Consider the following 15,083-nt stretch of genomic DNA (forward strand, 5'->3'; position numbering starts at 1 on the left):
TGCGAATCAGTCCGAGTGAAAAAATCGATTGACCCAAAAAATTATTAAAAAAAAAAAACAAAAAAAGGTACCTCTAAAAAAACGAGCGACAAACAGAATTATCCCTATCAGCTCACACGGTTATTAATCTTTTGTGTATCTATAATTTATATATTTAAGAGTAATGGTAGTATCAGAAGTTATAACATTAGCATCAAAGGATGATACAGGTATCTATTTGTATGATCTTAGAAACGGAACATTACAAACAACTTTGACCAACTCTAGTGCTGTCGACAATGGTGTATGTTTGATTGGTACAGAGTATGTTGCAGTTTCACAATCTGGCAAGGCATTGTTACATCTATACTCTTGGAACAAGGATTCACCAATGTATAAGATTCCAATGCAAGAAAAGACAGGTCCTCTTTGTGCCACTTCCGACGGTCTCTACTGTTGTATGGGTACGGCTTCGGGAACTATCTACATTTGGGAGACTGCTTCTGGTGCTCTTGTACGTACATGGGAAGCTCACTATAACAAAATCACTACAATCACTTTTACAAGAGATGATTGTTTCCTCTTATCTGGTGGTGATGATGGTGTAATCAATGTTTGGACTTTGGAAAGGTAAAGAAAAAAACAAAAGACAAATATAATTCTTTTAATCATCAATATATTTATTTATTTCTATTTCTTTTTTTTATATTTTTAGTTTATTAAATAAAGAAGAAAGTTTAATGAGAACAAAGACATCATTTACAGATCATTCATTGGGAATTACATCGATTTATTGTGGATATGGTGGTAGTAACTCTAGAGTATATAGTGTATCAAATGATCGTACCTGTAGAGTATGGGATTTGGTTCAACAAAGAGCCATTACCTCTATTGTATTCCCAACCAATTTGACAAGTGTAGTGGTAGATGCCAGCGAGACTGTCCTCTATGTAGGAGGTGGTGATGGAGTTATCTACCAAACCGATTTGATTTCACTCAGTCAGACATCGTTGGACATGCAACACAGCCAACAACAACAATCCTTTGTCACCAACGTTTCCAATCAACTCCAACAACAATTGAAAAAAACATTTGTTTCAAGTAGCAGCAAATCCATTACCGCCTTGAATCTATCATTCGATGGGTCACTCCTCATCTCTGGTACTTTGGATGGTCAATGTAATATATGGGACACCTTTAGTAGACAAACTGTCCGTTCCATTGCCTCTCTCAAGGGTGCAATCACATCCATCCAAGTACTCTTTAATCCAATCGATAATCTTTCAATGAACCAAGACAGCAACCGTAAACAATCCAATCAACCACTTCAACCATTTGAAAAATATACCTCAGACAAGGCATCTTCAAATATTCCAATTAAATTATCAACTCTACCAATCAACAATCAATTTAATCAACTCATTGAATCTTCATTAACTTTTAATAATCAATATAATCCTTCAATTAATAATAATACTCAACAACAAGAATCTACCGAAGAATCAAACAATAATAATAATATTTCCAATAATGAAGAAAATATTGCAAATATGGTAAAAGAGATTAATAGATTTAAACAAGAATTGGATAAACAAAAGAAACTTAATCGTAAACTTGTCGATCAAATGGTTGAAGATTCAATTTCAAAGGGTGATGATAAACAACAAATTCAAAAACAAAGGGAAGCCATCATGAACAAGAATTTGATGGAAATTGAAAAACAAGATAAAGAAGAAAGAAAAAAGGAACAACAAGAACAAAAACAAAAGCAACAACAACAAAAGAAACAAGAAAAAGTAGCAGCAGCAGTAGAACAAGAACCAGAAGAAGAACAAGACTTAATTTTATTGGAAAAACCAAAGACCCCTAAACAACCAAAGAAACCTGCTCAAGCCAAACAATCTGCTAAAAAAGTACCAATTAAAGCTTTACCTTCAAAAGCAAAGAAATAAATACATAATTTATTTTAAATACAACTAGACTTTTTAAAGTTGCTGTCATTATTGTTTTTATATGTACTAATGATTGATAAATCATTTTTAAAATAGTTTGGTATTGATGATTCTTTTTTGGGATCCAAATCTACTACACCAACTATATAGTCAATGTTTTGAATATCTTGATTTGCCAAAGGTAATTTAAATGTAATCATTATCGAACAATCCTTTGCTGTTGTTGCAATTAAAAATCGTTCAATGATATCTTGCATCTCCTTGTTTGTCAAATGAGAAAGATCCTTGAATCTTTCCACATCATCTTCTTGATAGGCTTGATTATGTAATTTACAATATAAATAATAAATGGTTTCAATGTCATATGGATCATATTCTCTTTGAACTTGTGCCAAATTAATTAATAATTGTTTTTCTTTTTCCAATATATTTACTAATAGTATTGATAATGGATGATGAAGTTGAGATAAATTATTATTATTACTATTATTAAATAAAGAATCTAATGATTTGATATCCAATGTTGACGTTCCATTTTCATTTCCAGTTCCACCACCACCAAGTTGACCAGTAAAATATAAAACACCATCTTTAAATACTTTTAAGTTATTTTGTGGACAATCAATTAAAGAATCCAATGCTCTTAATTGTCTTGATCTATCCAAACTATACAAATCGATTGGACAATATTTACTTATTCTATCGACTGAACCATCCTTTAACTTTAACAATTGATGCATACAATATCGACAAACATGTTGTTTCAACTCTATGTTTTGTTTTGATATATATTTTGAAGTGCTTATAAAACCACACTTTGGTTTGATCTCTACGCATATCGAAGGTAGTAATGCGTCAGCAGTGTGAATAAGAGATATATCTCTAATCAATATGGCCGATGTCATTTCATCGTCCAATTGATGATGAATACGATGTTGTGGACGACTACCCAATATAATAGCATTCAATTCATTGATAAATTGTTTGTCTATTGATACTCTAACACCACTATTTACATATTTACTTCCTATCAATGGTTGCATAACATTTTGTACAAATCTATAATCTTTATCATCTGTTGAAGGAGATGTAGAAGTAGATGTAGGTGATAATGATGACACCTTTTTCTTTAATCTTAATACTTTTCCTTTCTATATAGAAACAAAAAGAACTGTTATTAAAAGTCATTTAGATATAATATTGAAACATACTAGATAATTGTGATATGATGATGATGATGATGATGAAGATGAAGATGATGGTTGTGGATTATAATAAACAACTATATTACAAGCACCTTCCCCTTTATAACTCCAATCCTGTGGTTTTAATTTTAACTTTGATATATCTATTTCTATTTCTATTTCATTGTTTTGTTGATTACTATTCATCTTATTTGTTGTTATTCAAAAGTAGTTGTTGTTCTGTAAAGTACTTGATGAATGATACAATTCAGACAGGCAATTAATTTTCGATTTTTAAACAAATTTTAGGTAAAATTTTTCATTTTTCAAGGCTCGTCTCACAGCTGGCGGCTCGCTCTCGCACAGCGTCATAGATTGGCATTGATAATCGACACGCACTTACTTACTGATATTACTGTGTGTCCCCAACAAAAATGTGTACGTACAGCTAAGAGAAAGAAAGAAAGAAACAGAGATTACATGACAGATCACATCTAACCTTTTTACTCTACTACCTACCTACCTACTTACAACAATGCAGCTGACAAGATCAAAGCCAAGGAACTTAGAAAGTTGAAGAGAACCGAACTCATCGAGAAGTTACAAGAACTCCGTACCGAGCTCTCAACTCTCAGAGTCGGTCAAGTCAAGGCTAACCAACCAAACAAGCTCTCCCAGATGTATATATCAAACAGCAACAGAGTGAGGAGAAGAGAGATATGAATCAACATAGTTTTTTAACACATCAAATTTCTCTACTATCTACTATCGCAAAATATTATTATTATTATTATTATTATAGCACTGAAGTCCGTAAGTCAATTGCTCGTGTTTTGACTGTGTTCAACACCTCCAGAAAGGAACAACTCCGTAAATACTACAAGGACACCCCAGTCACCAAGAGACCATATGACCTCCGTACCAAGATCACCCGTGCCATGAGACAACGTTTGACTCCAAAGCAATTGGCTGCCAAGCCACTCAAGGTCCAAAAGGTCCTCGAAAACTTCCCAAAGAGAGTTTTCTACGTCAAGGCTTAAATTCCCATGAATAAAGTCGTAGCTTATGATCTTTAAAATTTAAATGTAACCCCAACAAATCAACTCTCTAGTCAATTGGATCATCATCTTTATTTTGTGGATTAACAACAATCGCTCAGTCCAATATGGATAATTTAAATTGGATCACCCTATCAAAGCTTCTTAAATTGAAAAAGAATACCCCTACAATCAAAGAAAGATCAATGCAAAGAAGGAGCAGTTGATTCATGATATTGTTCATTCATATTTGTTTCATTGTGTCGTTTCATTGTGTTGTTTTACTTTATCTCACGATCATTTGTTTGTTTCCAGGCATGTCCTATTTAATTTATTCCAACGTCTTCCTATTTAAAATTTAGATCGTTTGGATTGTTCGGGACAAGAATAATTAGATTTGTATTCGTTCGGAATTGTAGTTATCAAGGTTATTTGTTGATTCAATTTGTGTGGCTGTCTCTCTTTATCAGCTTGTCCATATAATTGTTTGTTGTTTATATAATATATATTTCTAGTTTTGGTTTATTTTTAATACTTGAGTGGAGCTTGTTGAGTTGGTAATAAACCGAATCTCTTCTTTAATGTAATTCTTTCTCTAGAGTATTTATCATCGACAGAGAAACGAGCTGTTTGTTTTGTTAAAAAGATAAAAGGAATTAGTATAAAAGGCCTTTAGATCTAAATATGATGATATATGAATGAGAATGAGAATGAATTGTGACATACCTGGATGAGCAGAGAATGATGGTTGTCCCTTTGGTCCACGTTTCTATAGATAGGACAGTAGATAGATAAAAAGAGTTAGTATATACGATCGATCATATGATTGTGTGTCAGCACGTGATATCATATATTCGTGTGATAAACAACAACAGATAACATACCTTGAGGGTGTACTTTCTCTCACCGTTTTCACCAACATAGTACATTAAATGCATTTTTATAGATATATATATATTTGATTAATTAGTAATTCGTATTAATAAAAAGATAGATAATGTCGACTGTGAGTATTATAGTGAATCTAGCGAGAGAAAAAAACGAGTCGTTTTATTTTTTTTATTTTTATTTTTTTTCGCTGACAAAACCAAAGCAAGCAAAGCGGTTGGATTGATGGATGGATGGTACATTGTTACATAATTATACATTTTTTGGATTTCTTTTTTCTTCTAACATTATTATTATTAGTAGTGTTATTGTTATTGGCGTTGTTATTTATATTATTATTCTGTTGGTTTGGATTGTTGTTATTGTTGGCTGGTGGTTGTGTCAATGATGTTGTTGTTTCGATAAGAGTACTAGTCAATTCACTAGTGTTGTTATTAATGGTTACAGGATTGGGGTCAGCAACTATAGTAGTTGTGGCAGTGGTGGTAGTAGTTGAGGTGGTCGAGGTGGTTGTTTCGTTGTTGTTATTGTTGGTTTCAATTGTTGTTGTTGTTGTTGGTAATGTTAATATATTTTCAGTTGGTTGAGGTGATGATGATGAGGGGGAAGATGTAGTGGTAGTAGTTTCTTGAATCGATATATTATAATTGGAACTATCTAGTTTTTTGGAATCATTTGAAACATCTTGTTGTTCAACAACAACAATTTGATTGTTTACTTTTGGTTGTTCTTGTTCTTCATCTTCTTCATCAATATCTTCATCTTCATCTTCATCATCTTCATCAATATTATTATCATCTTCATCTTGGTCATCATAATCCTCGTCTTCTTCTTCATCTTGATAATAATCGTCTTCAGTAAAATAGTCAATGTCCATTCCCTTTTCTTGTTGTTTAATTCTTTCAACCGATTTTTTGTGTTCTTCTGGATTGCTATCTGGATGTGGTATAACGATGTGACTTGGCTTCGCTTTGTTTGCTTTTTCTACCAATTTCATACACCTCTTTCTGTATGAATCACGATTGGATCTCCATTCAACACTAGCATCAACATTGGCAGGAGAAGAGCAGTTTGGATCACTGAGAATAGACATGACACTTAGGATAATAGTCGAGACAGTTTGAGTTGGTAGCCATCTTTCAGATGGTAATTCACCCGACATTACATCATCTCCAGGTGGATGAAGGATAGATATACAAACTTTACCCTCCTTTTGATAGACATTTGGATGCCAAAACTCTGAAATAAACCTTAATGATGGTGGATTCATTGGATAGTCCTTTGGAAATGAAAGTAGGAGTTGGAAAACTCCACCTTCATAACATGTATCTCTTGGTCCTTCAAGGTATACCTATATATAGGTATGGAGATTCGATTGAAATTAATTAAAATGAAAAAAGAAAAAGAAAACATGGGTAAAAATAAAGAGTGTATATATAAATAAAATAAAGGTTATTTTTGGTTTTAAAGTGAAATAGACATATCAAAATGGTCTCTTGGAGTGGTTGTTGGAGTTGGTGATGGAGTATAACTTCCTGGTAGGATTAAATCTCTATTGGAAGAATAACCATTGATGTTGATTGTGAAAATCGGTGTTGATGGTGGCGATGGTGGAATGGTAGAGCATCCAATGGATGGTGAATAATAATAAATGATTGGTGATGAAGTGGATGATGATAATTGTTGTGATGAGGATTTGTTCATTTTTTTGTTTGAAATAATTAGAGTTTTATATAACTTGTAAATTTAGTTTTTTTGTTTGTGGGTATTGGTGATTGTTTGTTTGTTTGTTTGAATGAAATAAAAATGAAATTGGTCAAGAGTATAAATTGGAAATGGTATTTGGACGGATAATTGGATTCATTCCATTCATTGGTAAACACAGCAGTCTGTGTGAGTGACCGAAACCCTTTACACACAACCAGTTATTGTTTAACCAATCTCTCTCTCTCTCTCACTCTCTACATCTTTTACCCATACTTTAAGTATAGTAGCTTGTAAAAACACTCGTTTAATATAGTCAGTGCCCGTGATAAATACCAACCAATGTACATTAAAAAAAGGAGGGGTGTATCAACGCTCTCATGGTGATGATGTATAACAGATAGAAAATGGATAAAAATGGAAATGATTGGAACGAACTTATATATATATCACATGTGGTTAAGGTGTTTACAACAAACAACAAACAAACATAAAAGATGGAAAAGATAAAGAGAAATCACAAAATAATTTTAAAAGTGATAAAGTGGTGAATGAATGAATGATTAATCATTCATTACTTTGTTGTTGATAATAATAATAATAATAGGTTGTTTTGTTTGTGGGTGGTGTTGTGTGTGAGAATGAGGAAGAGTGGTCGATTTGGTTTTAATAGATAATAGGTAGGGGACAAAAGGGAAATAAAAAAAAAAGATAATAATAATAATATTTACCTTCCACTCAAACAAGGATGATTCATTGACCAATTCAACGGTGAAACCTTCAACAGGATCGGTCATTAAACCTAATATAATATAATATAAGGAATATATAACATGTTAATTATTCATTCCTATTATAATTTGATTACATTCGTCTATCTCTGTCTCTCTCTTTTTAAAGAGTAGAATAAAAGTTTCCAATAATAATAATCCATTAACGATCGCATAATTACAACAACCAAAGGGAAATCTAACCTATTCTTTCTCTCTACCCTATTACTATTGATATCCTCGAGTGCCTTCCATCCGTTCGTTGTACATTTGTTATCATTATACATGTGATCGATCGAACATATATATATATATATGTGTATTGTTTGTGTTGTACTATTCTATTTTGTAATGTTTACTACTACTACTACTACTACTACGATTTTTGATAGATTACCTTTTAGTTGATTAGCTAATAGTTTAGTAGTCATTGTATGATATGATTTGATGAGTAACAAGCCAATAATAATAATGAATGAGTAAGAGTAACCAATGTCTTATTGTTTTTAATTGTGTTAAAATGACTTTATTTTTTATATCTACTACTACTACTATTATAACAATTGTTGTTGTATTGGGATATTAATATTCTTATTACTCTATATATATATATATATATATATATTTATTACTTGAATTACTATTAAAAAAATGTAAAATTGATTGTTGATGGGGGGGGGGGGGGGGGGGGTTTGTTGGGTTATGTTTTTTTGATTGAAACAGCGAGACAAAGCAATGATCGGAGGTTCATGGAACCGACATCGGAGAAATCAATCTTTGAATATTTAATGATAAATGTGTTTTGTTTGTTAAAAGTATAAATATTTATTGATTTTATTGATATAGGAGGGGCATTCAAGTTGTACAAAAAAAAAGAAGGATAATAAATTATGATTTGATTTGATTTGATTTTGTTTTGTTTATCTTGCCATACCACCTCTCATTGGAGCACCACCTCTTGGAGGGGCACCACCTCTTGGAGGAGCACCACCTCTTGGAGGGGCACCACCTCTTGGAGGAGGACCACCTCTCATTGGAGCACCACCTCTTGGTGGACCAGAGACTGGTGGTGAAGAGACAGCACCACCTCTTGGAGGAGCACCACCTCTTGCTGCTGGTGGAGGACCACTTCTTGGTGGAGGTGCAGATGAGGCCTTGTTAATTTGGAGGTAGTTGGCTGGTACTTTACCTCTCTTTCCATGTAATTCGGCATCGATCCAATCACCACCACTTTGATCGATAATGGTGAGTTGGTCACCCTCACGGAATGACAATTCCATCGATGATTCTGCATCGAAATCATAGAGTGCCTTGGCAGTTACTTTGGCAGCAAAGGGTGAAGAGTTGTTGTTGGCAGCAACCTTGGCATTCATGGCTGGACGATAGATTGGGGTGTGAACAACTGGCAACGATTCTGGAGCAGTGAGGTTTGGAGTAGTGTCGGCAGAGAGACCGTCATTTGGCGATAATACCTTGCTTCCCTTGAAAGCAGTCTCTGGCTTTGTTCCCTTTTCAAAAGAGATGACACGTTCCTTACCCTTTCCACCTTGTTTCGATGCTTTAATGGCAACACCAATCGAGTTTGAAAAGTTAACCTTGACTGGCTTGAAAGCCTTTTGGAGAGTGCCAATAAACTCTGTCTTTCTACGACATTCAAACATTTGATCGTGGTCATTCATTGTCTTTAGGACGATCATACCGTCGGCCCATCTACTCAACTCGACCGAGACAATGTTGGTGAGCAATAGACGACGTTTTTGTACATAGATCCATGGACGTTTCTTTCTGTCTTCCTTGTCCTTGTTCTTTTCGATTGCAATGAAATAGACGGCAGTGTCTGTGAGGAGAAGAACACGACGTTGGCTACGAGAACGACGATCATACTTGTTGATGGAATGTGTAAACATGATCTTTTCGTTGCCATTCTTTTGAACAATGTCTTTGAGTGGGAAGTTTTCACGATAGTTGAGATAGTCTGATTGGAATGGACGTTCGAGTGAGAGACGACGACGTTCCTTGTTTGACTTTAACGTGTCATTGGCCTGCTTTTGAATCGAGTAATAGTAGGACATGAGAGTGAAACGAAGGAAGAATCTTTGGAGCTTGTTGGCATAGATGAATACCTTTCTCTCACGCAACTCTTCCAAATTAAAGACAGTTTCTGGAGCACGGATAAAGATTTTTGTCTTTCCTTTGGAATATTGCTTTTGGTCGAGTTCCATATTCTTGAGGATGACTTCACAACCTTGTTCAAAACCACCAGTCCAATTTGGCCAGGTTTCCTTGCAACAGACACGGTAACGGTAAAAGAACTTGTCGTAGGTTTGACGATAGGCATAACCGGCACGACGGATACGTACATTCTCGAGGAGACCAAGGTACTTGACTTGATGCATAACGAGTGACGTGTCAAAGTCATTGGCTCTCTTGTTGCCATTGGGTTTGATACAACGAATGTAATGTGGAGTACATTGAGAGAGTGCATTGACAAGAGCACCAATCGATTCCTTGATCTTAAAGGCGGCAGTGGTTGGCTTCTTTTTGTCCTTTTCAGCATTGATCTCTGGGAAGAGTTGTGGGATCAACTTGGAGCTGGTGCAAGCGGCAAGATCGACGAGATCGTTAAAGAGTAGATCTTTGTTCTTGTCGACAAAACCTTCGGCACAGTATTCTACATCACCGGCATAATGCTTGATGGTAAAGTTACGAGATGCTTGTTGAGCAGACTGGAAGTGAGCATGTCCTCCAAGCGTTTCATTCATTCTCTGAAGGAACTTTTCATCGTCACCCTTGGGGAAGTTACAAACGTCATCGAGAACAGTGAATATACCGGCTGGCTTTTTCGAGTCAATGAGATCACAACAAATCTTGTTGTTAAAGAAATCAATTTGCTCCCATGGGATACCTTCGTTGTGGTATTCGGCTTGTTCAGCACGGAGGGTCAACTCGATAAAGATTTGTTGCAAACGTTCATTGACATAGTTGATGACCATCTGTTCGAAACCATTCTTTTCAAAGATTTCAAAACCATAGATATCAAGGATACCAATCATCAAGGCTTGTGAGTTTGATTTGTAACCAAGTGCAATATTGACCTTGTTGACAATCCAATCAAAAAGACGACTGTAAAGAGCCTTGGCCAAAGCATCTCTAGAATAGTATGCGCCCTCAGAGTTTTGTGGACATGCATAAGTACTAACACGTGCACTTCTACCTTGAGTACCAGTAGAAATTGTACGATAACATAATGCTTTTTCTACAGATTGTACATCTGTTTGAATTAAATATGCAAATGTTTCCATTGCTAAAAAAATTAAAAAAAAAAAAAAAAAAAAAAAAAGAAAAAGAAATATATAAGTAAAAAAAGAAAGAGTTTGATTGATTGATTGATTTGTTTTGATTTACCTTTTCTTGAAGATTGATCAATTTGAGCTTCATCTTTGTTATTATTCTTGAAACCAATGTTACCAAGATTTAAAACAGCAGCAACCAATCTGAATACTTCTTTTTGTTCTGGTTCACTAATACCAATAACTTTCATGGCCTTTAGAACGTCTTGGAATTCTTGATTATCGTCAACACCATCGACATTGTAACAACCACTTGCAGAGAGATAGTTGTATTTATCTGGACTCTCCAACTTTAATTCACTTCTTAATTGTTGGTTAGCTCCTGCCAATAATTGGTAGAAAATATGGAAATTTCTTTCACCTTTGGTTTGATATACTACACGTGATTTTTCTAATAAATCTAAAATGAAATAAACAAACAAATAAATTAGAGAGAGAGAGAGAAAAAGGGAAATATATTTTATATAAAACATACAATTTGTAACTCTTCCACCTTCTGGATCACCTTTACCATCAAATTGAACTTCCATATATTTACCCTAAAGAGATGCAAAACAAAAAAAAAAGAAATGTCAACAAAGACTAGTATTATAAATATTGATCATTTTTACATACAAAACGACTGGAATTATTATTTCTAAGGGTCTTTGCATTACCAAAAGCCTCAAGTAAAGGATTTGATTCTAAAATTACATCTTTGACACGGGTTACATCAACACCTTTACCTGATACTGCTGCAATATATTGCATAATTAATTTGGCTGCTTCAGTCTAAATATATATATATATAAAATGAGGGAAGGGGAGGCATGTTAGAGATCAATAATTATGATATAGTTGCAATTTTGATATATTACTTTTCCAGCACCAGATTCACCAGAAATGATAACACATTGACTTTGACCTTCTGCGTACATATTTCTATACATATCATCTGCTACAGCATAGACATGTGGTGCAAGTTCATATCTAAATTTACCTCTGTATTCAAGTAAATTTCTTTCTGCATATAAACCTTTAATTTGTTTAAATGGATTGACTGAAATCAATACATTACCAATATATGTCTAGATAAAAAAAAAAGAAAAAGAGAGAGAGAAAAGAAAGAAAGAATAGCGATAAAAGATGATCAGGTTAAAAATTCGATTGATTATTGTCATTGCTATATTCTTCTGTGATATTTACATAGATAGCATCACCACCATATCTTTTTTTCAAGTTATCCAAAATAGAATCATTTGCTATCTTTGATAACATGACCATATCATCGACTCCATGTTGTGTCTTGTAAGCCATTGTTGTTGTTGTTGTTGTTGTTGTGATGATATTATTATATCTATGATCTTTCTCTCAACTAGTTGTTATTCGTAGTGGTTATTACTGTTGGGGTGCTGATCTGATAGACTGACTGATGAAGTTCTTCTTTAATCTTTTTTTTATAAAAATACAATAAATAAATAAATTAATAAATAAATAAATAAATAAATAATCGACTCGAGTGTTGGGTGTTCTCTCTCTGGCTGTCTACTCTTTGCTCTCTCTCTCTGTCTTTGAAATAATTTGGTGTGATCAAATTTGACAAGTCTCTTTTGTGATTAAAAAAAAAATAAAAAATCCATGGGTTTCTTTTGTTCAAAGAATTAATAGAGAAAAAAAAACATAAAAAATCTGTCCAATAGGTGTTTATCGTAAATTTGCTTAAAGGAGTTGAGTGGATTGGCCAATAAGGTTTATTAATTTAACGTTCGGGGGTGTGGACGACGACAATGCAGGTACGTAAATTTGGTTTTAGTACAAACAATATTAATATTGATAGATAAATATATAAATATATAAATATATATAGAGAGAGAGGTTAGAGGGATGGGAGTTGGGGTTATAATGATGATTAGATTATTATTATTATTATTGAGATTTAGATTGTTGTTGAGATTTTAAAATATTGATCCTATTTTCATAACGGACAAGTTGAAGTTGGAATCCTGCATTTGGCATGATTTGTGGTCTTTTTTGTTGAACCTTTTTAAGTGCGCTGATATAATCCAAACCGTGATATCTAATCAAATAGGCAATGATCAATGTTGAACTACGAGAGATACCTGCTCTACAATGAACTAAAACACCTCCTCCCGATCTGATACCACAGTCGATAAATGCTGCTGTTTGTTCAAAATGGACAGACAAGTCATAGTTGGGGGTATCACGTGCATCATCGATCGTGTAGTATTTGTAGTTTTTGGGGAATGCTGGTGCAACATCACCAATTGCCAAAACAACATGAGTGATACCAAGTTCTTGGAGCATACTACTGTTGCTGGCACAATCCAAACCTCCAAGGTAGAGATTGGGTATGATCTCTGATGGTATACTAGTGTACAAAACTAGACCATCCTCTACCATTAAATATTCCACAGGAAGAGATACCAACTCTTTGTTGTCTTTGATATTTAGTTCTTTGAAGCATCCAGTTACTTTATCTTCTTCGTCGTCTTCTTCGTATGGCTCCTCACCGTTCAATTGATGGTATTTGGCGATTAAATTACTGGCATTTTTAGTCATCAATGCAAAATCACGTGAAATTGATGATAGTTTGTTTGAGGAAACATCTAGTAATACCAATTGTGTGAGATTTCTCATATTTGGTAATTGATGAATACTATTTGATGATATCCATATAGATCTAAAAAAAAACAATAAAAATAAATAAAATATATTAATTTAAATATTAGAGTATATATTGTTGTTTGGCTAATGTGTTTTACCTTAAATTTACAAGTTTGTCAAAATGTTTTGGAAGTGATTTGATTTTGTTGTGTGAAAGGTCGATTGACACTAATTGAGATAAATTACAAAGATTGGCAGGGATAGAGTCAATGGAATTACTTCTCATTGAGAGATGACAAAGACTCTTTAATCTATCAATATCTTCTGGAATACTTGATATACTATATAAATATAGGAAGAAGAGGGGAGGTATATTAGAATTGTGAAATATATTATTATTATTCTGATTATTCTGATTATTATTATTTACCTATTCTTGTCAAGAGTAAGATGACTTAGGTGTGGTAGATCGGCAAGAATATCGACAGGGAATTTGGTAAGTTTGTTCTTGGAGAAATTCAAGGTATGAAGTGAACGAATGGGACTGATATCTGGGAGATGATTGAAAAAGTTTGAAGTAAAATTGATGTCTTCAACTTTGAGATCAGAGAGTACTTGTTTGATTTCATTTTGAAGATATTCCAATCTATTCAAACTTAGATCCAATGAATGAATAATTAATGGTTTACCATCTGCTCCTAATGGTATCACTAATTGTTGGTATTTACTTTTCTTTTTACTTGTAGTAGTAGTTGTAGTAGTTGTAGTTGTGGTTGTTGGAGTGGTTGGAGAGGTTGATGGAGAGGTTGGTGTTTCAATGGTTGTAGTAGTACTGGTAGTAGTGGCGATTGACTCTTCTTGTTCAGGTTTAGTTGTAGTGGTAGCAGTAGTAGTATTGGTGGTGGTGGTGGCATCGACGGTTATAGTTGCAGCGGCGGCAGCTTGATCAACATTTATAGTTTCATTTTCGGGTTCATTGTCAATTCTATCTTCATCTTGATATTCATCTTGGAAATCATCTTCATCAACGAGTGTATTTCTTCTCTCTTGAAGTGAAGAAGGAGATGGACAAGAAGGTGTGTTGTTGGTGGGTGCGGCAGAAGCAGTAGTAGTAGAGGTATTTGAAGTATTATTTGATTTCAATGATGGAGATGATGAGGAAGAGGAAGAAGAAGAACTACGAACAACACTATGATTGATATTTGATCTATTTTTCATATAGTCACTATTGTTTAGAGTATCGGCAGTGACAATTTCTATGCCATTAGTATAGATATTACTAAATATCTTTTTCTTTAATCTCTTTAAGTTTCTATTTCTAAATTCAACATGGAATCTACCTCCTAGATCGATAACTTGTATCTTGTATTTATCGGCAACGATACCGTTGTTGTTGGCTGCAGTCGCTCCTCCCACTGACGATGCTCCACCTACATTATTATCTTGTTGTTGATTAGAGTTACTGTTATTATTGTTGTTGTTGCTGTTGCTTGGTGTACTATTATTGTTCCCCATTGCAACCCTTTTATCAATTGTAATGGATGCTGCTAATGATGGTGATGATGTCAATATGTTTGCGAGAGTTTGACAGAAATAGAGAGAGTCTTTTTTTTTT

General features: G+C 33.9%; 8 protein-coding genes across 8 annotated transcripts; 2 read left to right on the plus strand and 6 right to left on the minus strand.

The window, feature by feature from the left end:
* Window positions 1–163: 163 nt before the first annotated feature.
* On the plus strand, window positions 164–1,931 carry wdr18 (WD40 repeat-containing protein; the record flags this gene model as incomplete). The annotated part of the gene is made up of 2 exons (XM_004351401.1): window positions 164–609; window positions 695–1,931. The coding sequence occupies 2 exons, from the start codon at window positions 164–166 to the stop codon at window positions 1,929–1,931; spliced, it is 1,683 nt and encodes a 560-aa protein (XP_004351453.1).
* Window positions 1,932–1,988: 57 nt separating this feature from the next.
* On the minus strand, window positions 1,989–3,322 carry DFA_10812 (uncharacterized protein; the record flags this gene model as incomplete). Its single annotated transcript, XM_004351402.1, has 4 exons — window positions 1,989–1,997; window positions 2,066–2,364; window positions 2,416–3,082; window positions 3,143–3,322. 4 exons carry the CDS (start codon window positions 3,320–3,322, stop codon window positions 1,989–1,991), a joined length of 1,155 nt encoding a protein of 384 aa, XP_004351454.1.
* Window positions 3,323–3,549: 227 nt separating this feature from the next.
* rpl35 (S60 ribosomal protein L35) lies at window positions 3,550–4,155 on the plus strand (the record flags this gene model as incomplete). The annotated part of the gene is made up of 3 exons (XM_004351403.1): window positions 3,550–3,553; window positions 3,657–3,795; window positions 3,918–4,155. The coding sequence occupies 3 exons, from the start codon at window positions 3,550–3,552 to the stop codon at window positions 4,153–4,155; spliced, it is 381 nt and encodes a 126-aa protein (XP_004351455.1).
* Window positions 4,156–4,483: 328 nt separating this feature from the next.
* nola3 (Nop10 family protein) lies at window positions 4,484–5,090 on the minus strand (the record flags this gene model as incomplete). Its single annotated transcript, XM_004351404.1, has 4 exons — window positions 4,484–4,499; window positions 4,688–4,778; window positions 4,879–4,921; window positions 5,037–5,090. The coding sequence occupies 4 exons, from the start codon at window positions 5,088–5,090 to the stop codon at window positions 4,484–4,486; spliced, it is 204 nt and encodes a 67-aa protein (XP_004351456.1).
* A 194-nt stretch (window positions 5,091–5,284) lies between these two features.
* On the minus strand, window positions 5,285–6,310 carry DFA_10815 (Ubiquitin-conjugating enzyme protein UbcC; the record flags this gene model as incomplete). The annotated part of the gene is made up of 1 exon (XM_004351405.1): window positions 5,285–6,310. One exon carries the CDS (start codon window positions 6,308–6,310, stop codon window positions 5,285–5,287), a length of 1,026 nt encoding a protein of 341 aa, XP_004351457.1.
* A 194-nt stretch (window positions 6,311–6,504) lies between these two features.
* Window positions 6,505–7,945, minus strand: DFA_10816 (uncharacterized protein; the record flags this gene model as incomplete). Its single annotated transcript, XM_004351406.1, has 3 exons — window positions 6,505–6,777; window positions 7,476–7,546; window positions 7,912–7,945. The coding sequence occupies 3 exons, from the start codon at window positions 7,943–7,945 to the stop codon at window positions 6,505–6,507; spliced, it is 378 nt and encodes a 125-aa protein (XP_004351458.1).
* Window positions 7,946–8,434: 489 nt separating this feature from the next.
* Window positions 8,435–12,160, minus strand: myoD (myosin ID heavy chain; the record flags this gene model as incomplete). Its single annotated transcript, XM_004351407.1, has 6 exons — window positions 8,435–10,818; window positions 10,920–11,264; window positions 11,340–11,403; window positions 11,480–11,635; window positions 11,722–11,931; window positions 12,050–12,160. The coding sequence occupies 6 exons, from the start codon at window positions 12,158–12,160 to the stop codon at window positions 8,435–8,437; spliced, it is 3,270 nt and encodes a 1,089-aa protein (XP_004351459.1).
* Window positions 12,161–12,769: 609 nt separating this feature from the next.
* mpl3 (leucine-rich repeat-containing protein) lies at window positions 12,770–14,983 on the minus strand (the record flags this gene model as incomplete). The annotated part of the gene is made up of 3 exons (XM_004351408.1): window positions 12,770–13,544; window positions 13,627–13,809; window positions 13,899–14,983. The coding sequence occupies 3 exons, from the start codon at window positions 14,981–14,983 to the stop codon at window positions 12,770–12,772; spliced, it is 2,043 nt and encodes a 680-aa protein (XP_004351460.1).
* Window positions 14,984–15,083: the final 100 nt, after the last annotated feature.

The sequence above is a fragment of the Cavenderia fasciculata genome (assembly GCF_000203815.1).
Source record: "Cavenderia fasciculata unplaced genomic scaffold Scf_EUAJFUG01CK1KI-5, whole genome shotgun sequence".
NCBI classification, from domain to species: Eukaryota; Evosea; class Eumycetozoa; order Acytosteliales; family Cavenderiaceae; genus Cavenderia; species Cavenderia fasciculata.